The sequence below is a fragment of the Heteronotia binoei genome, chromosome 15 (genome assembly GCF_032191835.1).
Source record: "Heteronotia binoei isolate CCM8104 ecotype False Entrance Well chromosome 15, APGP_CSIRO_Hbin_v1, whole genome shotgun sequence".
Classification (NCBI taxonomy): Eukaryota; Metazoa; Chordata; class Lepidosauria; order Squamata; family Gekkonidae; genus Heteronotia; species Heteronotia binoei.
The window spans coordinates 1,491,068-1,513,855 of NC_083237.1; the positions used below are offsets into that span (position 1 = coordinate 1,491,068).

Sequence of the window (22,788 nt, forward strand, 5' to 3'; positions counted from 1 at the left end):
GATCCCCAGGCCCCACCTGGAGCCTGGCTGGGGGGAGGTGGAAGCGGGTGCCACAGCCAGGCCATGAGGGCTTTACTGAGCAGGTGCCCAGCAGCGACTTCTCATCAGTTTGGCTTGTGAAGTCCGGGAAACGGCTTTGCAACACCCCTTCTGCCGAGTAGGCCTCTCTTTGTCCGAGCTGCCTGTGCAGTTGCATGGCCTGCCAAAGAGACGTGCAGAGCAGCTGGGCTGGCCTTTTGTGGGCCCCCCATGGGGTGGCAGAGCCCCGTGGTGCAGAGCAGTCAAGCTGCAGTACTTCAGTCCTAAGCTCTGCTCATGACCTGAGTTTGATCCCAGCGGAAGCTGGTTCAGGTAGCCGGCTCAAGGTTGACTCAGCCTTCCATCCTTCCGAGGTCGGTGAAAGGAGTCCCCAGCTTGCTGGGGGGAAAGTGTAAAAGACTAGGGAAGGCAATGGCAAAGCACCCCGGAAAAAGTCTGCCGTGAAAACGTTGTGAAAGCAACGTCACCCCAGAGTCGGAAATGACTGGTCCTTGCACAGGGGACCTTTCCTTTCCAAGAGCCCCGTAGGTCAGAGTGGTAAAGCTGCAGTACTGCAGTTGGAGCCCTCTGCTCATGACCTGAGTTCGATCCCAGCGGAAGCTGGATTCAGGTAGCCGGCTCCAGGTTGACTCAGCCTTCCATCCTTCCGAGGTCGGTGAAATGAGTCCCCAGCTTGCTGGGGGGGGGGGAAGCGTAGATGACTGAGGAAGGCAGTGGCAAAGCACCCCGGAAAAAGTCTGCCGTGAAAACGTTGTGAAAGCAACCTCACCTCAGAGTCAAAAGCGACTGGTGCTTGCACAGGGGACTACCTTTACCTTTTTCATGGGGTGGCAGCCACTTCATAGGGCCCCAGTCTCTGGAGGGCCGCCTCTTTGGAGAATCCCTGGCTCCCAGCATCCTTTGCTGAAACCCAGTAGAGCCTGCCGTTCTCCAGCCTGGGACGAGGGATGGGTTAAAACAAGGGTCCTTTTGTTTGGCCGGTGACCTCGCCAGCCGAAGACGGGTGGTTTCACGTATCACTCATGCCACTGTGTGCCAGGAAGGGGGGGCTGCTTTCAAAAAGGGGTGCTGCTAGAAAGGGGGGGGGGGGAGGAAGCAGCCTGAAACAGGGATGTGACCGGTGTGCCATGGACCGAGCAGTATCAGTGGGATTGCGGGAGTTGGTTTCCTGGCCAGGGCGGTGTCCGCTGTTTGGGGAAATGACGTGAGTCCGGCTTTTATAAATATTTCGCCACCAGACTCCCACCTTTGACCCTCCGGGAGCCCGTTCCGATCCCAGAGTTGCACACGGTAGAGGTGACCAGCCCCCAGGAGTTTAAACAGAGTGTGGGGGGGGGGGGCTGGAAAGTGGGGCGAAGGGATTGGTGCGGGGCCCACCTGGCCGGTGAGGTGGGAGTTCTGAAGTCTGGTCAGTGGGGAGTTTGCTTACATCGAAATGAATTACTCCACGTGCATGAAAAGAGGCGTTGGTGACTTTTCTCTGCATGGGTAGAATTTTAAAGGCGGCTTTGTGGCAAAGTCAGTGCTTCATAGTTAGACTTGGGGGAGTGCGAGGAGGAATTGGTTGACCCACCCCCACCCTGATGTGCTCCCTCGACACTGATGACTGCAGAGTACGCACTTAGCCACAAAGTACACACTTGGTGTAGTGGCTAAGTGCGCGGACTCTTATCTGGGAGAACCGGGTTTGATTCCCCACTCCTCCACTTGCAGCTGCTGGAATGGCCTTGGGTCAGCCAGAGCTCTTGCAGGAGTTGTCCTTGAAAGGGCAGCTTTTGGGAAAGCTCTCTCAGCCCCACCCACCTCACAGGGTGTCTGTTGTGGGAGGAGAAGTTATAGGAGATTGTAAGCTGCTCTGAGTCTCTTGATTCAGAGAGAAGGGTGGGGTATAAATCTGCAGTCCTCTTCTCCTTCTCCCTTTGTTTGAAACCCAGGGGTGTTATGGTTCAGGTAGGATCTGGAAGGCCTGGGTTCGAATCCCCACTCTGGCATGGAGAGTTAGGCTTAGAGCATGTGATTGACCCAGACCAGTTCACGGGGTTGTGAAGAGAAAATGAAGGTGAGGGGAATGATGCGTAAGCCACTTTGGATTTCCTTTAGGGTGAAATGCAGGATATAAATTTAGATTAAGCCATACTGAATGGTGTTTAAAATCCACCCTAAAAGCTTTTTTTGGGGGGGAGGGGGAGCATTTTTGTTCAGTGTTAATGCATCCTGCCCCAGACCAACTCCCCCCCCCCCCACCGCCAGTCACCCATCCTTTTCCCCTCCGGAGCAGTCTGGGGCTGTCCCAAGATACCCCTCCCTGCCTTGCTTCCTTGTTCTGACCTCTTGACCGGCCCCATTCCCTTCTGTCTTTCAGAGAGCCTCATGAATACCAAGCTGGAGACCGCTGATTTGCGGTGGACAACGTACCCCCCTGCGGACGGCCAGGTGAGGGGTCATTTGGTCCCATGGGGGACCCTGCTTCTTGTGGGGGGGCGGTCCTCCTGTCACCTCCATTTGCTGCATCTGGAGGGCGGTGGGACTTTTAAGCAGGGAGAAACAGGAGCTGAAACAAAACGGTTTTATGACAACAGGAGGAAAAAAGTGTCTAGCTATATAGGGAAAGAAAAAGATGAGAAACCCCGGAAAGGTTATGAGTCTCATTTCAGGGGAGAGAAAAGGAAAGAAAGGTCTTCCAAATCCTATTTTTGTAAAGATTCGCAGTAGATAATAAAATTTGTAATGAAGACAAGAATGTCTCTGGGCATGTACTGAATGCTCTCCTTCCATACTGAGCGGAGTGTGACCCCTCCACAGCTTGCATTTCAGGGCGTGTTTTCCTGGGGAAGTGAGGTCCACCATACTTCACCACCCCCACCCCCATGTCAGGAATTCAGAAGAAATTTGGACTATACCTTTTTTTCAGCAAGACATAAAACTTTTCCCAGAATTGACATGTGGTGGGGCACTAAAGACTTAGGCCTTATAACAAAGAAAATAAGAGATTTTACCTAAAATTGGGGCTGACCATATCCCAGTAATGTGGATTACAAAATTGTCTAAGAAGTTGGGAAGATGGAGATTGAATGATTTACTACAGAATAAAGAAATAGTGACATCTCTAGAAAATGAAACTAAAGCTTTCTTCCAAATAAACGATAAAGAGGATATAGAATTTCAGACGGTCTGGGATGCTTATAAAGCAGTAATGAGAGGAATATTGATTACATTGAATAACAAAGATAAGAGGGCAAAAGAAAAACAGATGTTGGACATTTAAAGTGAAATAAAGAAAAAAGAAGGGGAACTGAGAAAAAGGCCAGGGAAAAAGAAAATTATAAGGGAGATTAACAAATGTGAGACATTTGTTAAATAAAGAACTGGAATGGAATCTGAAAAGATTGCCGAAGAAATCTTTTGAAGGAGCAAACAAACCCGGAAAATATTTGACCTGGCAACTGAAGAAAAAGAGAGAAAGTAAAATTATTAATAAAATTGTGGTGGATGGAAGAGAGGTGGTAGATCAAGAAGGAATAAAAAGAGATTTTTTAAAGTATTATGCCAAGTTATTTAAAGGTGTTAAAATAAGGAAAGAAAAGATGGATGAGTACTTACGAAAGATAAAAATAGCACCCTTAGCAGAAAATATGCGAAAAGTTTTGAATGATCCAATTGAAAAAATAGAAATTGAAGCAGCAATTAATAATAATAATAATAAGTTTTTATTTATATCCCGCCCTCCCCGCCGAAGCAGGCTCAGGGCGGCTTACAAGGCATGATATAAAATATCATGGTATAACAATAAAACAAGTAATACAATCAATAAACAAAGCAATATAAATTATACAATATATAAGTTAACATTAAGATCATTAATCTAAAAACAGTATAAAGGTGCTACAGTCGCAGTATATACAAGATGGCTTGATGATAATTCCAGGTCCATCTTAAAAGGCTAGTTGGAAGAGGGCGGTTTTGCAAGCCCTACGGAACTGATTAAGATCCCGTAGGGCCCCCACCTCTTCTGGTAGCTGATTCCACCATTGGGGTGCCTTTATAGAGAAGGCCTGCTCCCTAGTTGTTTTTAGTTTGGCCTCCTTGGGCCCAGGGATTTCCAAAAGATTTTGTGAGCTGGATTGCAGTGCTCTCTGGGGAACATATGGAGGCGGTCCCTAAGGTAGGCAGGTCCTCGGCCATATAGGGCTTTAAAGGTGGTAACCAGCACCTTGTAACGAACTCGGTAGACAATTGGCAGCCAGTGCAGTTCCCGCAGCCTAAGCCGCACGTGTTCCCACCGAGGTAGTCCCACTAGCAGTCTGGCCACTGCATTCTGCACTAGCTGCAGTTTCCGAGTTCAGTACAGGGGCAGCCCCATGTAGAGGGTGTTACAGTAGTCTAGCCTCGAGGTGACCGTCGCATGGATCACCGTTGCCAGGTCGCGGCGTTCCAGGAAGGGGGCCAACTGCCTCGTCCGCCTAAGATGGAAGAAGGCGGATTTGGCAGTGGCTGCTATCTGGGTCTCCATTGTCAAGGAAGATTCCAGCAGCACTCCCAATTAATGCAATGAAAAATGGGAAAGCACCTGGGCCAGATGGATATACAGCTAAATTTTTTAAAGCCCTCAAAGAGGAGTTAATCCCGAAACTTCAGAAATTGATGAATATGATAAGAACAAAAGGGAAAATACCAAATACGTGGAAGGAAGCGGTTGTTTCATTGATTCCAAAGGAAGATAGAGATGTTACGAACGTAAAAAATTATAGACCAATTTCATTATTAAATAATGACTATAAAATATATACAAGAATCTTGACAGAACGGTTTAAACAATATTTGATAAATTTTATAAAGGAAGATCAAGTGGGCTTTCTTCCCAAAAGGCAAATAAGGGACAATATCAGAACTGTTGTAAATATTGTAGAATATTATGAAAGACATCCAGAAAAGGAAGTAGCATTATTCTTTGCGGACGCAGAGAAAGCATTTGATAATATAAATTGGGATTTTATGTTTGCAGTAATGGAGAAAATTGAGCTGGGAGAAAGCTTTATAAGAATGATAAAAGCAATATATACTGAACAACGTGCAAGGCTATGTATAAATGCTGATCTTACAGAAGACATGATAGTTAGTAAAGGTACAAGACAAAGTTGTCCCCTTTCCCCACTGTTGTTTATAATGACTCTTGAAATATTACTGATGCAAATTCAAGAAGATAAAGAAATAGAAGCATTAAAAGTAAAAGGATTTACTTACAAATACAGAGCATTTGCAGATGATATAATGTTTATAAATGAAAACCCCATACAAGTCACACCTTTGTTGTTAGCCAAAATACAAGAATATGGGGAGTTGGCGGGACTTTGTATTAATAAAGAAAAATCAAAACTTCTATGTAAAAATATGCAAATAAATAAGCAACAAGAATTGCAGAGACTAACGGGCTGTGACGTTACCTCCAAGGTAAAATATTTGGGCGTGGAGATAACAATGAAGAATATTGATTTGTTCAAAAATAATTATGAGAAGCTATGGAATAAAATGGATGAAGATATGTTAAAGTGGAATAAACTTAATTTGTCACTGTTGGTTAGAATAGTCGCAATTAAAATGAATATTCTACCAAGAATAATGTATTTGCTTCAAACTATTCCGATTGTGAAAGACAGTAAACAATTTAATAGATGGCAAAGAAAAAGTTTGTGTGGGCGGGGAAGAAACCAAGAATTAAAATGAAAATTTTAACAGATGCTAAAGAGAGAGGCTGATTTCAATTACCAGACTTAAAATTATATCATGAAGCAGTTTGCTTAGTATGGATAAAAGAATGGATAATGTTGTTAAACAAAAAACTCTTAGCATTGGAAGGTCATGGAAATAAATTTGGCTGGCATGCTTATATGTATTATGGGGGGGAAAAGATAGACGGCTTTTTCTCTCACCATTATAGAAGAAACAGCTTGCTAAATAAATGGATGAAATATAAGAAATATGGAGATGAGAGAAAACCGTTATGGATAGTGCCAGCTGAAGTGATAAAATTAACAGCGGAGACGGGTGAAGAAAAGTGGTTGTCATATAATCAACTATTAAAAACACAAAGTGGCAAAACAGAATTAAAAACTGCTGAAGAGCTGAATAATAAATATGATTGGTTTCAAATGCAACAAATAAAGAGCTTGGTGGAGAATGACATTAAAACTGAAGGAATAAGAAAAGAGCAAACAGAAATGGAAAAAGTTCTGCTTGGAGACAACGAAAAAATTAATTTCAAAATTATATACATTACTTTTAAAATGGTCTACGGAAGATGAAGTAGTGAAATCTCAAATGATTAAGTGGGCAATTAATGTAAATGAAGAAATACAGATGGAAACTTGGGAATATTTGTGGAAGAACTCTATGAAGCTTTCGACGTGTCATAGTATTAAAGAGAACTGTTTTAAAATGATGTATAGATGGTATATGACTCCGGGGGTCAAGTAACGGGGGGAGGGGTGGGTAGAAAGTAATATATGGGATAGATAAAAGAAGTTATTAATGATGCAAGAAATATAATTTGTTACCATATGTTACCAAATAAAATTGTTTTAACCAGAGAAATTCAGAAGAAATTCAAACCAGACTTTGTGGAGCATGAAGGGAAGAGCAGAACTCCTTTCAGGCTCTTGATTAGTCTTCTGGATGTGGTTCATATACCTTGGAGACCAGTTTGGTGTGGTGGTTAAGTGTGCGGACTCTTATCTGGGAGAACCGGGTTTGATTCCCCACTCCTCCACTTGCGGCTGCTGGAATGGCCTTGGGTCAGCCATAGTTCTCGCAGAGGTTGTCCTTGAAAGGGCAGCTGCTGTGAGAGCTCTCTCAGCCCCTCAGACCTCACAGAGTGTCTGTTGTGGGGGAAGGAGATAAAGCAGATTGTGAGCCGCTCTGAGTCTCTAATTCAGAGAGAAGGACGGAGTATAAATCTTCAGTCGTCTTCTTTCTGTGGGAGAAAAAACTGCAGTTTGCAGAAGTGGGACATAGGTGTAGCATTGGCTATGAACATATATGAACACATGAGGCTGCCTTCTACTGAATCAGACTCCCCTCCGTCCATCAAAGTCAGTCTTGTCTACTCAGACTGGCAGTGGCTCTCCAGGGTCTCCAGCTGAGGTTCTTCACGCCTAATTGCCTGGACCCTTTTTAGTTGGAGATGCCGGGGATTGAACCTGGGACCTTCTGCTTACCAAGCAGATGCTCTACCACTGAGCCACCGTCCCTCCCCCGCAGCCATGATAACTATGTAGAACTTCCATGTTAAGGGGCAGTATATCTTGGTGTATCAGTTTGGGGTTGGGCACAGCTGCGACAGCCCTTTGACCTCACACTCAACTTGCAGGGCCTCAGGGTAACTGTTTTGTTAGAACATCTGCTCCTCTGCCAGTCTTGTTTTTCATCAGTTGGGGTGGGTGGTGAGAAAGGTCCTCCCTTCCCATGCCTTCTGCCTCTAGCAATGACAAATACTCTCCCTTTTGTCCCCGGCAGTGGGAAGAGCTGAGCGGGATGGATGAGGAGCAGAACAGCGTCCGGACCTTTGAGGTGTGTGCCGTCCACCACCCCAACCAGAACAACTGGCTTCGGACCACCTTTGTCCCGCGTTCCGGCGCCACCCACGTCTACGCGGAGCTCCGTTTCACGGTGGTGGAGTGTTTCTCCATCCCTCGGGTCACTCGCTCTTGCAAGGAGACGTTCAACGTCTTCTTTTACGAAGCAGATGCTGACGTGGCCACGGACACTTTCCCCGCGTGGATGGAGAACCCGTACGTCAAGGTGGACACGGTGGCGGCTGAACACCTCACCAGGAAGCGGGCAGGAATGGAGGCCTCCGGGAAGGTGAACGTGAAGACCCTCAAAATCGGGCCTCTCACCCGGGCGGGGTTCTACTTGGCTTTCCAAGACCAAGGGGCCTGCATGGCTCTCCTCTCAGTCCGCCTCTTCTACAAGAAGTGCCCCTCCATCACCGTCAACTTCACCGTCTTCCAAGAGACAGTGCCCAGGGAGCTGGTCATGCCCGTCACCGGTCAGTGCGTGGCCAACGCCATCAAAACCAGCTCCAGGCCCCTCAGCATGTACTGTCGGGAGGACGGGCAATGGGCTGAGCAAACCATCACTGATTGCGCTTGTGCCGCAGGCTACGAGCCTTCTGAGGAAAACACCAAGTGTCGCGGTGAGAAGAGAGCAGATCTGGGGAGACGGAGTGGGTTGGAGGAGGGGGCAGAACGCTGGGTTTCCTGGGTCTGGTGCAGGGCACCTTTGAGGCGACTCGAGGTTTGGATCCCTGGATTCTTAGGGAATGGTTCTAGTTTTGATTGGGAGGCAGATCTTGTGGGAAAAAATTCTGACTGGACCCTTTATGAGAACAACCCATGAGAGATTTAAGTCATTTTTCACTGTTTGAAGCACTTGAAAATTGTCTGATGCCAGAGTTTGCAGATTTAGATGTTAGTAGAGAATCTAGGTCAATGCAAGAGAGTTTATCTGGGGATAATCGTAGAAAAAAAAGTATTTGGCTGGGAAGATGTTTGTTAAATGGAAGTGGGAAGAATCAGATAAGAACGGAAGTTTTCACCGGACAGTATCAGATCTAAAGATAGATGGACATTAGCCAGTGTGAGAGCCCATCTGACTTGCAGCTGGTGAGAAAAGTGTCAGGTTGACCCAGAAGAGAGATATCTATCAGAGATAAGTGAAGTTCTCAGGGCAAGAACCTATATAAGCTTCAGAAAATTCCCACCATCTTGTTGCTTGCCTCAGAGAGCCAAACGGCATCTCGGGACAGGTCAGCCATAAGCTGGGTTAGAGATCTCTAACAGCAGGAGCTGTGAAGTTCTTGGAAGGGTGGTGATGCGTAAGAGCTGAAATTGGGTGCTGGAACACTGAGGGACGTGAAGGTCGTTCCGATGGGGAGGGAGGGAGGGGGGTGGATCTGCAGCGGCACAGGTGGTTTTGGGTCCAGTAGCCCCTGCGGGGCCAAGGTGTTCAGGGGTCAAGCCTTTCAGAGTCAGATGGAGGGACCTTTGGCTCTCGGAAATTCATACCACAAAAATCCATTTTTGGTTTCTAAGCCGCTGCTGGACTCGAACCTAGTAGCTAAGAAACTGGAAGTTTCTTGTGGGAGGGGGTTGCCAGCCTCCCGGTGGTGAAAGACTACAAAATCAACTGTGCAATGCACCCCGTTTTTCTTATTGCAATAAAGTAATTGCAACTTGAATTGGTGGCACTGGTATTATTTATAAGGCAGTTTGGATACAGAATAAGAGTTTACAGCTATCCAAATATCAGGTCTATAACAACCGCTTTGCAAACAATAGCTATATAAACGGGCTACCATGCAATAATAGCCTTAAAGGTGCCCACATTCAAATTGTAGCCAGCAAGTCCAACAGGTATAGTTGAAATACCATGTATATCCCTGTTGGACTTGCTGGCTACAATTTGAGTGTGGGCATCTTTAAAGCTATTATTGCCTTGTAGCTCGTTCACATAGACGCATTATCAAGACAGCTTGGATCCATTTTTCATCTCTACCCATTGGACTTGCTACAGTTTGAACGTGGGCACCTTTAAAGCTGTCATTGCATGGTAGCCCATTTACGTAGATATTGCTCGCAAGGTCGTTATGGACATGGTATTTGGGTATCTGTAAAATCTTATTCTGTGTACAGAACTGCCTTATAAATAATGACACCGGTATTAACAATTCGTTGCAATTGTTTTATTGTAAAACAGTGTGCTTTACACAGTCGATTTTGTTGTCTTTCAGCAATTGTATGCACCTGTAGATCCTCTTTACTGTATGACCTCCAGGGGGTCCACTATTACAACTGATTCCCAGGTGACAGATCAGTTCCCCCTGGAGAAAATGGCCGCTTTGGAAGGTGGACTCCACTGCCTGATATCCCACTGAAGCCCCTCCCCTCTCCCAGCCCCCACTCTCCCCAAAATCTGCAGGTCTTTCCCAACACAGAGATGGCAACCCTGTCTGGGAGGGAAACAGGAGACATCGGGAGGGTAAATTTCCGGGAGGCCTGGGGGACACTTCATTCCTGGGTGTTCTCTTTGGGGGAGTTCGTGCTCTGGGTGGAGATGGGATTGAGAAACACAATTTCTCGGGGTATGAAGGCGTGAAACCAGAACGCCTGGGTTTAAGGGCAGCCTCGTACAGTTAGAGGTAGCCCCGTGGCTCAGAGTAAAGCTGCAGTACTGCGGTCTGAACTCTCTGCTCACGACCTGAGTTCGATCCCAGGGGAAGCTGGGTTCAGGTCGCCGGCTCTAGGTTGACTCAGCCTTCCATCCTTCCGAGGTCGGTCAAATGAGTCCCCAGCTTGCTGGGGGGAAAGTGGAGATGACGGGAAGGCAGTGGCAAACCACCCCGTAAAAAAGTCTGCCGTGAAAACGTCGTGATGCGACGTCACCCTGGAGTCGGAAACGACTGGTGACCTTTCCTTTCCGTACAGTTAGAGGGAGAAATCTATCAAGCCACCACGTTCCCAGAGTCCAGCTCCTCCCCGTCAGGGCTCATGACACAAGCGAACTTGTCTTCCAGGGGCGGCTGGGTGGAAGAACCAAAGCTACTGCGTTTGGAGAGATAGGATGCCCAGCTTCTGGGGCGGGGGGGGGGGAGAACAAAGACTCTGGCACCCAGGAAGTGGGTTAACCTTCCGTAAACAAGAGGCCTGCCAGCGGGCTGCCCACCAGGTCCCTGCTCCAGGCCCCCACTCCACACGAAAGGCTGGGGTACAGCTTGGGGGGGGGGGGGAGGCCTGCAGCTGCTCTCTTTCCTCGCCCTTGTCTATCCTCTGGGCAGGCAGTGGCTTGGAGCAGAGGGCTTTGAACTCTTCGCTGGCTGTTCCGGGCTTGGAAGCGAGAGGAATGCCAGATATTTGGGGGTCAAGAGTAGTTGGCGAGCAGCCCGTGTGTGTGTGTGTGTGTGTGTGTGTGTGTGTGTGTGTGAGGGGGGAACATCTCTAAACACCACCAGAGACCCAGTTTGGCGTAGTGTTTAAGTGTGCAGACTCTTATCTGGGAGAACCAGGTTTGATTCCCCACTCCTCCACTTGCAGCTGCTGGAATGGCCTTGGGTCAGCCAGAGCTCTGGCAGAGGTTGTCCTTGAAAGGGCAGCTGCTGTGAGAGCCCTCTCAGCCCCACCCGCCTCACTGGGTGTCTGTTGTGGGGGAGGAAGGGAAAGGAGATTGTGAGCCGCTCTGAGACTCTTCGGAGTGGAGGGCGGGATATAAATCCAGTATCTTCATCTACCTCACAGGGTGTCTGTTGTGGGGGAGGAAGGGAAAGGAGATTGTGAGCCGCTCTGAGACTCTTCGGAGTGGAGGGCGGGATATAAATCCAGTATCTTCATCTACCTCACAGGGTGTCTGTTGTGGGGGAGGAAGGGAAAGGAGATTGTGAGCCGCTCTGAGACTCTTCGGAGTGGAGGGCGGGATATAAATCCAGTATCTTCATCTACCTCACATGGTGTCTGTTGTGGGGGGGGGAAGGCAAAGGAGATTGTGAGCCGCTCTGAGACTCCTGAGTGGAGGGCGGAATATAAATCCAACGTTGTCTTCTTCTTCTTCAAGGCCATCAGGATGGGATGGGAGCTTGGCGGGGGGGGGGGGGTCCTTGCTGGCCGACAGTGGGGCAGGAGGGGACAGCGTCTGTGGTGCCCCCCCTTCCTTGCTGTGGCGTGCCTTTTTTGAAAGCATTTAGAAACCACCCCGCAGTCCCGCAAGTGAAGCCGTGGTCTGTGTTTGTGTGAACACAGGACAAACGGAACAGTGAGATGCGATTCCAGCAGCACCTTTGAGACCAGCCGGCTTTTTGGGGTAGGAGCTTTGGAGAGTCATGCTCCCTTTGTCAGACCCTTGAAAGCTCAAGCCCTGAAAATCAGGTTGGTCTCAGAGGTGCTTCAGGGATTCAAATGAGGCTCTTCTACAGACCAACGCGGCTTCCCTCGGAGACTGTCTTCACGGGAGGGGGAGGGGCAAAGAGAAGTTAATCCTCTGGGGATGGTGCTGGGGTGGGGGCAGGTGCTCTGCCTCCATATCTCTCCGCATGTCCTTTCTGCAGAGAAATACGTCCCTCTTTCCCACCCCCTTCCCTTACAAGGAGCACCAAGCCCGGAGGTGCCCTGGGAAGGGCCTCTTCAAGTCCAGTTCCTTCGTAGAGGGGAAAGGAGCGCCATGCATCTGACAGTCCCAGGACACATGAAGCTGCTGCCTTCTACTGAATCAGACCCCCCCCCGGGTCCCTCAAAGTCAGTATTGTCTGCTCAGACTGGCAGCAGCTCTCCAGGGTCTCCAGCTGAGGTTTTTCATGCCTCCTTGCCTGGACCCTTTTTAGTTGGAGATACCGGGGATTGAACCTGGGACCTTCTGCTTACCAAGCAGATGCTCTACCACTGAGCCACAGCCCCTCCCCTGCTCTCCAGGGTCTCCAGTTGAGGTTTTTCACACCTATTTGCCTGGACCCTTTTAGTTGGAGATGCCGGGGATTGAACCTGGGACCTTCTGCTTACCAAGCAGATGCTCTACCACTCAGCCACCCTCCTTCCCTTAAAGCCAGGTTCAAATGAACATATATGAAGCTGCCTTCTACTGAATCAGACCCCCCCTGGGTCCCTCAAAGTCAGTCTTGTCTACTCAGACTGGCAGCGGCTCTCCAGGGTCTCCAGCTGAGGTTTTTCATGCCTACTTGCCTGGACCCTTTTTAGTTGGAGATGCAGGGGACTGAACCTGGGGCCTTCTGCTTCCCAAGCAGATGCTCTACCACTGAGCCACTGTCCCTCCCTTAACCTGGAGCTTGGAGAAATCTTGGTGGAGGGAATCGCTGGTGCTTTTCTGGGGCGGGGGGGGGGAGTGTATATGCTCCCCTGGGAAGTTAAGCCCTCCCCCCACTTGTTCCTGGTTTGCTTTCTGTTGCCAGTGGAAGTGAGGGTGTTATAGATGTGTCATTCAAGGGCTGGTTTTGCCCTCAAGGACATTGTTGTCTCCTGTGTCAGGGACGTCTGGCTGTAGAGAAAAGGGTGTTTGTGCCCAGCCACCCAAGACGTTCACTGTTTTTCTCTCTCCCCCCCCCCCCCACCCCAACGCAGCCTGCGCCGCCGGATCCTTCAAGTCCTTGCAAGGCGAGGGGTCTTGCTCGCCATGCCCCTCCTACAGCAACTCCCAGCATCCCGGCTTGAGCGAGTGTTCCTGCCGCATCGGGTTCTTCCGGACCCCAGACGATCCCCCGACGAAGCCCTGCACGAGTGAGTCACTGCTTTGTAGCGAGCGTGGAGGTCTGGCGGCTGTCGAGGGCAAATGTGACCCGAACGTAACCCTCTTCCTCTCTCCTCTGCGCAGCCACCCCGTCTGCACCCCGCAGCATCGAGGCCAGGATCAACGGCTCCGTGGCGGTGCTGGAGTGGAGCGAGCCCTTGGAGAACGGCGGCCGCGACGACGTGGCCTACCACATCGTCTGCTCCGAGTGCCTGGAGAGGCAGCCCTGCCGCCTTTGCTCCCGTCTGGTTTACGCCCCCAGGGCCAGGGGGCTGGTGGGCCGCAGCGTCACCATAGAGGGGCTTCAGCCGTACATCACCTACTCCTTCCAGATCCAAGCCGTCAACGGCGTCTCTGACATGAGCCACAATCCGCCCCAAGTCGAATCCATCAATATCACCACCAATAAGGATGGTAAGTTGGGCTGGGGTCAGATCCCTGCTCTGCCGTGCGTGTCGCCGGGTGAACGTTGGCCAGGCGCTTGCTCCCAGCGCCCTCGCTTGTGAGGCTGTTCAGAGGACAACAAAGACGATGGATTACAACCATACCTGGGCCAAGCTCTTGCTCAGCCAGTTGCCTTTTGGGGATCTGGCTGCCTGGCCACGTGTTTTAGCAACTTAGTTTGAACAAAGTAAAAGGGAGAGACAACCCAGGATGCTTCGCCTGGAGAGGAGGCGGCTGAGAGGTGATGTGATCACCATCTTCAAGTCCTCGAAGGGCTGTCCTATAGAGGATGGGGTGGAATTGTTTTCTGTGGCCCCAGAAGGTAGGACCAAAACCAAGGGGTTGGAATTAAATCAAAAGAGTTTCCAGCTCAACATTAGGAAGAACTTCCTGACCGTTAGAGCAGTTCCTCATTTCATTTATTTGATTTGATTTATATCCCGCCCTACCCCACCAAGGCGGGCTCAGGGCGGCTCTGTGTAACAGGCTTCCTCCTTGGGAGGTGGTGGGCTCTCCTTCCTTGGAGGTTTTTCAACAGAGGCTGGATGGCCATCTGACAGCAATGAGGATCCTGTGAATTTAAGGGGAGAGATTTGTGAGTTTCCTGCATGGTGCAGGGGGTTGGACTAGATGACCCTGGAGGTCCCTTCTAACTCTAGGATTCTGTGATACAATGGGTTGAAATTAAATCAGAAGAGTTTCTGGCTCAACATGAGGAAGAACTTCCTGACCGTTCAAGCGGTTCCTCAGTGGAACAGGCTTCCTCCTCCGTTGGTGGTGGGCTCTCCTTCCTTGGAGGTTTTTTAACAGAGGCTAGATGGGCTTCTGACAGCAATGAAGATCGTGTGAATGTAGGGGGAGGGGTTTGTGAGTTTCCTGCATTGTGCAGGGGGTTGGACTAGATGACCCTAGAGGTCCCTTCCAACTCTTATGATTCTATGAAGTGTACTTTTTTGGGGGGGGCAGTGTGAGAGAAGGATGGAGCCCCCCACCCCAGTGTCTTGTTTTCAGTGCCAGCAGTCAATCCTGGGATTTCAGGAAAGAGGGAGAGCTTGCTGAGTACCATTGTCTCTCTGCTCAGGTGTCTGCAGCTTCTCCTTCCTTGCAGCTGCTGGGCAGGCCCAAGAACCAAGATCCCTCTTCTTTAGAAATCAAAAATCGGGTTTCTCTTAAAAGAGAAAGAGAGGGAGCAAACAAGGCGCCTTCTGCTAAGGAGCAGTAAGATAATAAACCTCCAGAAAAACATAACTCAGAAGACGGTGGCTTTCCATTCTCATAACTGAGAAGGACTCAGGTTGGCCGAGCATCCCGGCTCCTCTGGAGCAGCTGGAACTGCTGCTCGTTGGGAAGGGGCCCCGGTGGCTCAGGGGCAGCGCGCCTGCTTGGCATACAGAAGGTCCCAGGTTCAATCCCCAGCAGCATCTCCTGTTGAAACAGACCAGGCCAGAGGTGACGGGAAAGACCTCTAGCTCAGACCATGGAGAGCCGCAGCCAGTCTGAGCAGACAAGACCGACCTTGAGGGTCTGATGCAGGAGAAGGCAGCTTCCGGGGTGTTCCTCTGCGGGCACGCTTTGTTAGACGCCACAGTCAGGCTTGCCTGTGAGCAAATGTCTGCGGCACCTGCCCCAGCTCTCCTTCCTTGGAGGTTTTTAAGCAGAGGCTAGATGGCCATCTGACAGTGATGCTGTGAATGTAGGGGGAGGTGTTTGTGAGTTTCCTGCATTGTGCAGGGGGTTGGACTAGATGACCTTGGAGGTCCCTTCCAACTCTAGGATTCTGTGATTCTAGTCTATGATTCTCCCCAATCCCCCCTTCCCAGAGGAAGGCTCTCTCGTTGTAGAGACCAGGAGAGGCCCCGAGAGCTCTGAGCACGGCAGTCAGGCAGGGGAGATGCTGTCAGAAGTAGGGCCATGTGTCCAACTCCCTCCTCAAGAGATGGTTTTCTGGTAATCGGAACAGACCCTAAGCCGCCTCAGACCACAAAAGGCAGGGTACAAATGTTTTAATCAGGGCTCTTTTTTTGTAGCAGGAACTCCTTTGCGTATTAGGCCACACACCCCTGAGGTAGCCAGTCCTCCAGGGCTGTTATTACACAGGGCCTCCTGTAAGCTCTTAGAGGATTGGCTTCATCAGGGCTGTGTGGCCTAAAAGGCAAAGGAGTTTCTGCTACAAAAGAAGCCCCGCATTTGCGTTAGGCCACACCCTCTGATGTCAGCCAATCCTCCAAGAGCTTACAGGGCTCTTAGTACAGGGTCTCCTGTAAGCTCTTAGAGGATTGGCTACATCAGGGCTGTGTGGCCTAATAGGCAAAGGAGTTCCTGCTACAAAAAGTAAAAAGCCTTGGCTTTAATAAATTCCAAGGGGCTTTTTGGTTGGAGGATGAAGGAGTAGCAGTTCCAGCTGCTCCAGAGGAGCCCTGACCCCTTCCAGCTCCTCCCCATCATGAGAGTGGAACTCAGTCTTTTGGGGGATGCTTTTTACCCCACCTGGGCTGGGTATTCACGCTCCCATCCTTCTCTCTCCAGTGCCCCAGCCTGTTTCTGAGATCCAGTCGACAGCCGTCACGCCCACTGGGATGACCTTGGTTTGGCCCTTTGTCCAGCCTCCGACCGGGAACATCTTGGACTACGAGGTCAAGTATTACGAGAAGGTGAGTGGAAAGGGGCAGGCAGAGCGCTCCTTTCCTGCTAACCGCACAGCAGCTTTTCATCTCCCCTTTTTTCCTGGACTTGTTGGAGAATGGGGTTTGTAGTCCTTGTGAAAAGAAGATGGAGTCTGGGGACACCTTGAAGATGGAGCTGTTTGCTGGGGCAGAAATGTTTGCGGGCTGGAGCTGACTTCACGTGCCTCTCCATTAGCAGCTATAACATTCGGGGGGGGGGGGGGGAGGGCAGGATACAGCAGTGAGGTCAGAACTCAGCCACTGGGTGCGTTTCTGATGTATTTAAAAGTGTCTTGACTACCGTCACTGCAAGGGCAAAAGGGTTCATATCATTAGAACGCCACAGAGTGATGGAAATGTGGAATTCACTGCCAGAGGATGTCTTGATGGCCACAGAAATAAACAGCTTTATTAGGGGAATTAGATAGATTCATGGCTACTAGGCGTGGTGACTGAGCTGAACGTCTGACTCAGCCTCTGAATCCCAGAGCCAGGAGACAACATCAGGGGGGAAGGCCTTGGCCTCCATGCCCCGTTGTTGACCATCGAGAGGAACTGGTTTGTGTGAAGTAGGCTGCTGGCCTAGACAGACTACTGGTCTGATCCAGCAGGGCTCTTCTTATGTTCAAAAACTCAGCAATTCAACCCACAACCAATTTAAACGGTGGTAAAAACAGGAGATGCATCTTGTGGACCTGGCCACTGTGGGCGTTGAACCACGGAACTTTCTGCCGCAGTCAACCTGCCTTGCTCTACAATGTCACCAGGTGACTGTCGCTCCTCCGTTTGGTCAAAAAAGGCCCTCGGCTTTGCCTTCTGTGGGTTCTCCGTTCCAGAGCTGCTCTTACAGAGCTGGTTGAAATGTGATGTTGGCTGAGGCAGAACTTCCTTGTGGGATTTTGCAGGCGCACGATGGCTCTTCTGTGCAGGCAGCGGCTCAGACGCCGCGTGAACACAAAACCCCCCTCCAGGGTGCTTTTGCCTTGGCCAAAAGGCATGTAGATCAAGCTTTAGCTTTCAGATCTGGAACCAGGCGTGGTGATGACAGTAATTATTCTGGATTCATTAATTGGGATTGACGATTTGTTTATTTCTTTCTTGGATTTCTATCCCGCCCTCCAATGCCGAAGCAGACTCCGGACGGCTCACAGCAGTCAAGACTAAAACAATAAAAGAATGAATAAACATTGGGAGTTTTGACAATTAAATTGATGATAGCAATTAAATAGTTTAAAACAGTTTTGGTGCTAGTATTAATTTCAATTTCAATATGTTCAGCGATGTTGGGTGTCCTCTTGTACTATAATTCAGCTGAAGGCAAGTCGAAATAGTGCTGTTTTACAGGCCTTGCGGAACTGAGCAGGGTCCCGCAAGGCCCTTCCTTCTTCTGGAAGTTGGATCCACCAGTGGGGGGCCGCAACTGAGAAGGCTCTCTCTCTGGTAGATTTCAGTCTCGCCTCCCTCAGCCCGGGGATTAACAATAAGTTCTGCATCCCAGATCTAAGTACCTTCTGGGAAACATGTTGAGAGAGACGGTCCCAAAGGTAGACAGGTCCTCGGCCATCTAGGACTCTCAAAGCTGCCCACAATAGCCCGACCTCATCAGATCGTGGAAGCTAAGCCCCATTTAGTCCTTGGATGGGAGACCACCAAGAAAGTCCAGGGTTGCTCTGCAGAGGCAGGCAAAGGCAAGCCCCCTCTGAACCTCTCTGGCCCCGAAAGCCCTCTGGGGCCCCATCAATAGGCTGGAATCTGTCAGCACTTCACACGCACAACAGAGAACAGTGAATTAATAATAATAATAATAATAAATTTATTTTTATATCCTGCCCTCCCCCGCCAAAGGCAGGCTCAGGGCAGCTAACACGACACGGTATATACCGTGATTACAGTAAAATACAATATTATTGCAAACAATTGGACAGTTAAAACAAATAAATTACATTCATAAGTTGAATTAAAATTAATCAGCAGTTAAACCGTTATAAATTCTAAATTTCAGTTTCAGTGCTACAATTCAGTTGTGTATATAAGGCTAGTTGTCATTTCCTGGGGTTTCATCCTAACGCGAGCTCGAAGAGGGCAGTTTTGCAAGCCCTGCGGAACTGATTTAGGTCCCGCAGGGCTCACACCTCTTCTGGAAGTTGATTCCACCATTGGGGAGCCATTGTTGAGAAGGCTTGCTCCCTCGTTGATTTCAATCTAACCTCCCTTGGTCCAGGGACTTTTAAAAGGTTTTGAGAGCTAGATCTCAGTGCTCTCTGAGGAACATATGGGGAGAGGCGGTCCCTAAGGTAGGCAGGTCCTCGGCCATATAGGGCTTTAAAGGTAATAACCAGCACCTTATAGCGGACTTGGTACACAATTGGCAGCCAGTGCAGATCCCGCAGCACAGGCTGCACATGTTCCCACCGAGGTAGTCCCACTAACAGCCTGGCCGCTGCATTCTGCACTAGCTGCAGTTTCCGCGTTCGGTATAAGGGCAGCCCCATGTAGAGGGCGTTACAGTAGTCTAGCCTCGAGGTGACCGTTGCATGGATCACAGTTGCCAGGTCTCTACGTTCCAGGAAGGGGGCCAACTGCCTCGCCCTCCTAAGGTGGAAGAAGGCGGATTTAGCGGTGGCAGCTATCTGGGCCTCCATTGTCAAGGAAGGCTCCAGTAGCACTCCCAAGCTCTTGACCCTGCGCACTGGAATCAGTGACGCACCGTCAAAGGCTGGTAGGGAGATCTCCCCTCCCAGCCCGTCGCGACCTACGCAAAGGACCTCGGTCTTCGCTGGATTCAGCTTCAGCCCACTCAGCCTGATTAATTAATTGATTAGCAGAGAACAATTTCGCACAGAGTTCTGAGGAGGGTGGTAAAAGGAGTGGTTGATGCAAGGGTTTTGTCTTGTTCTAGAATTCTAAACACGGTAGTGAACTCAGAACTAGAAGGAACCCATTTGGGCAGCAAAGGCATGATCTAGCCACGCATGCGCTCCCAGGGGTGGCTGCGGATGTAGCTTGGCTCCCAACCTGAATAAGAAGAGGCAGAAGCAAAGCTGCACGTGTGCAATGGGGGGACTTCTGTAAACAGCCCCCGCCCCCAATCCCTGAGCCCCACAAACTGCCAGGTTTAAAGAGGAAGGCTGACCTTCTCAGTAGTGGTGGGCAATGTTCCCTCTAAGCTGTGGAGCCTTGTGAACAAAAATTCTGCATTGTGAGCTACTGGCATTACAGTTGTGAGCTGCTGCACCAATTAGTTTGCTCTGGGGTCATCCTTCCTGAGCTAAAACAAAAATGTGTGAGCTGGAGAGCCAGTTTGGTGTAGTGGTTAAGTTTGCGGACTCTTATCTGGGAGAACCAGGTTTGGTTCCCCACTCCTCCACTTGCACCTGCTGGAATGGCCTTGGGTTAGCTGTAGCTCTGGCAGGAGTTGTCCTTGAAAGGGCAGCTGCTGTGAGAGCCCTCTCAACCTCACCCACCTCACAGGGTGTCTGTTGTGAGGGGAGAAGATATAGGCGATGTTAAGCCACTCTGAGTCTCTGATTCAGAGAGAAGGGCGGGGTAGAAATCTGCAGTCTTATTCTTCTTATCTGGGAGAACTGGGTTTGATTCCCCACTCTTCCACTTGCACCTGCTAGCATGGCCTTGGGTCAGCCAGAGATCTGGCAGAGGTTGTCCTTGAAAGGGCAGCTGCTGTGATAGCTCTCTCAGCCCCACCCACCTCACAGGTGTCTGTTGTGGGGGAGGGAGATAAAGGAGATTGTGAGGCACTCTTGAGTCTCTGATTCAGAGAGAAGGGCGGGGTATAAATCTGCAAAAAAATAAATAAATCTGTGAGCTCGCTCATTCTAACTCAGCTTAGAGGGAACACTGCTGGTGGGGTGTACTGAGCTGTTGCCGTTCAAGGCCAGTTTTGCAGATGCCTGAAATGGCTCATTTGGGTCCCTGTTGAGGAGGGAATGGGGACGTGGGTGATCCTTGGTGTTTTTTCTTGGTGCAGTGAATGGAAACAGGATGTCACCCTTCCACTTCCTCCTCTTTTAGGGTGTCGGGGGCCCTATGTTTGTGAAGACCTCTGAGAACCGAGTGACTTTGAGCGGCTTGCACCGGGGGGCCATGTATGGCATTCAAGTCCGTGCCCGCTCCGAGGCTGGCTATGGCGGTTTTGGGCCAGAGAGGGCCTTCCAGACTCAAGGGGCCGGTGAGTATATGGAGCAGAGGTCCATCAGTGGCTATTAGCCACAGGGTATTGATGGAACTCTCTGTCTGGGGCAGTGATGCTCTGTATTCTGGGTGCTTGGGGGGGCAACAGTGGGAGGTTTTCTAGTTTCCTGGCCCCACAGATGGACCTCCTGATGGCACCTGAGTTTTTTGGCCACTGTCTGACACAGAGAGTTGTGCTGGATGGGCCATTTACCTGATCCAACATGGCTTCTCTTACGTTCTTATGTCTGGGGCAGGGATGCTCTGTCTTCTTGGTGCTTGGGAGGGGGCACAGTGGGAGGGCTTCTTGTGTCCTGGCCCCACTGATGGACCTCCTGATGGCACCTGGGTTTTTTTTAGCCACTGTGTGACACAGAGTGTTAGACTGGATGGGTCATTGGCCTGATCCAACAGGGCTTCTCTTATGTTCTTATGTGACACAGAGTGTTGGACTGGATGGACCATTGGGCTGACCCAACATGGCTTCTCTTCTGTTCTTATGTGACACAGAGTGTTGAACTGGAAGGGCCATTGACCTGATCCAACATGGATTTTCTTATGTTCTTATGTGACACAGAGTGTTGGACTGGATGGGCCATTGGCCTGATCCAACAGGGCTTCTCTTATGTTCTTATGTGACACAGAGTGTTGGACTGGATGGGCCATTGGCCTGACCCAACATGGCTTCTCTTATGTTCTTCTGTGACACAGAGTGTTGGCCTGGAGGGGCCAGTGGCCTGATCCAACATGGCTTTTCTTATGTTCTTCTGTGACACAGAGTGTTGGCCTGGAGGAGCCACTGTCCAGATCCAATGTGGCTTCTCTTATGTTCTTATGTGACACAGAGTGTTGGACTGGATGGGCCATTGGCCTGATCCAACAGGGCTTCTCTTATGTTCTTATGTGACACAGTGTTGGACTGGATGGGCCACTGGCCTGATCCAACATGGCTTCTCTTATGTTCTTATGTGACACAGAGTGTTGGACTGGATGGGCCATTGGCCTGATCCAACAGGGCTTCTCTTATGTTCTTATGTGTCACAGAGTGTTAAACTGGATGGGCCATTGGCCTGACCCAACATGGCTTCTCTTATGTTCTTCTGTGACACAGAGTGTTGAATTGGATGGGCCACTGGCCTGACCCAACATGGCTTCTCTTATGTTCTTATGTGACAGAGAGTGTTGGCCTGGAGGAGCCATTGGCCTGATCCAACATGGCTTCTCTTCTGTTCTTATGTGACACAGAGTTTTGGACTGGATGGGCCAGTGGCCTGACCCAACAGGGCTTCTCTTATGTTCTTATGTGACACAGAGTTTTGGCCTGGAGGGGCCAGTGGCCTCATCCAACATGGCTTTTCTTATGTTCTTCTGTGACACAGAGTGTTGGCCTGGAGGAGCCACTGGCCTGATCCAACGTGGCTTCTCTTATGTTCTTATGTGACACAGATTGTTGGACTGGATGGGCCATTGGCCTGATCCAACAGGGCTTCTCTTATGTTCTTATGTGACACAGAGTGTTGAACTGGAAGGGCCATTGACCTGATCCAACATGGATTTTCTTATGTTCTTAGGTGACACAGAGTGTTGGACTGGATGGGCCATTGGCCTGATCCAACAGGGCTTCTCTTATGTTCTTATGTGACACAGTGTTGGACTGGATGGGCCACTGGCCTGATCCAACATGGCTTCTCTTATGTTCTTATGTGACACAGAGTGTTGGACTGGATGGGCCATTGGCCTGATCCAACAGGGCTTCTCTTATGTTCTTATGTGTCACAGAGTGTTGGACTGGATGGGCCATTGGCCTGACCCAACAGGGCTTCTCTTATGTTCTTCTGTGACACAGAGTTTTGGACTGGATGGGCCAGTGGCCTGACCCAACAGGGCTTCTCTTATGTTCTTATGTGACACAGAGTTTTGGCCTGGAGGGGCCAGTGGCCTCATCCAACATGGCTTTTCTTATGTTCTTCTGTGACACAGAGTGTTGGCCTGGAGGAGCCACTGGCCTGATCCAACGTGGCTTCTCTTATGTTCTTATGTGACACAGATTGTTGGACTGGATGGGCTCTTGGCCTGATCCAACAGGGCTTCTCTTATGTTCTTATGTGACACAGAGTGTTGAACTGGAAGGGCCATTGACCTGATCCAACATGGATTTTCTTATGTTCTTAGT

At 49.8% G+C, this 22,788-nt stretch overlaps 1 protein-coding gene across 1 annotated transcript in view; it reads left to right on the plus strand.

The window, feature by feature from the left end:
* Positions 1-22,788, plus strand: part of EPHB4 (EPH receptor B4) — a 54,370-nt gene that overhangs the window by 9,188 nt on the left and 22,394 nt on the right. Inside the window, exons 2-7 of the mRNA XM_060255412.1 lie at positions 2,402-2,472; positions 7,549-8,230; positions 13,155-13,310; positions 13,405-13,734; positions 16,291-16,415; positions 20,457-20,613. Of these exons, the coding sequence (XP_060111395.1) occupies positions 2,402-2,472; positions 7,549-8,230; positions 13,155-13,310; positions 13,405-13,734; positions 16,291-16,415; positions 20,457-20,613 (1,521 nt within the window). The remainder of the gene's footprint in view (positions 1-2,401; positions 2,473-7,548; positions 8,231-13,154; positions 13,311-13,404; positions 13,735-16,290; positions 16,416-20,456; positions 20,614-22,788) is intronic.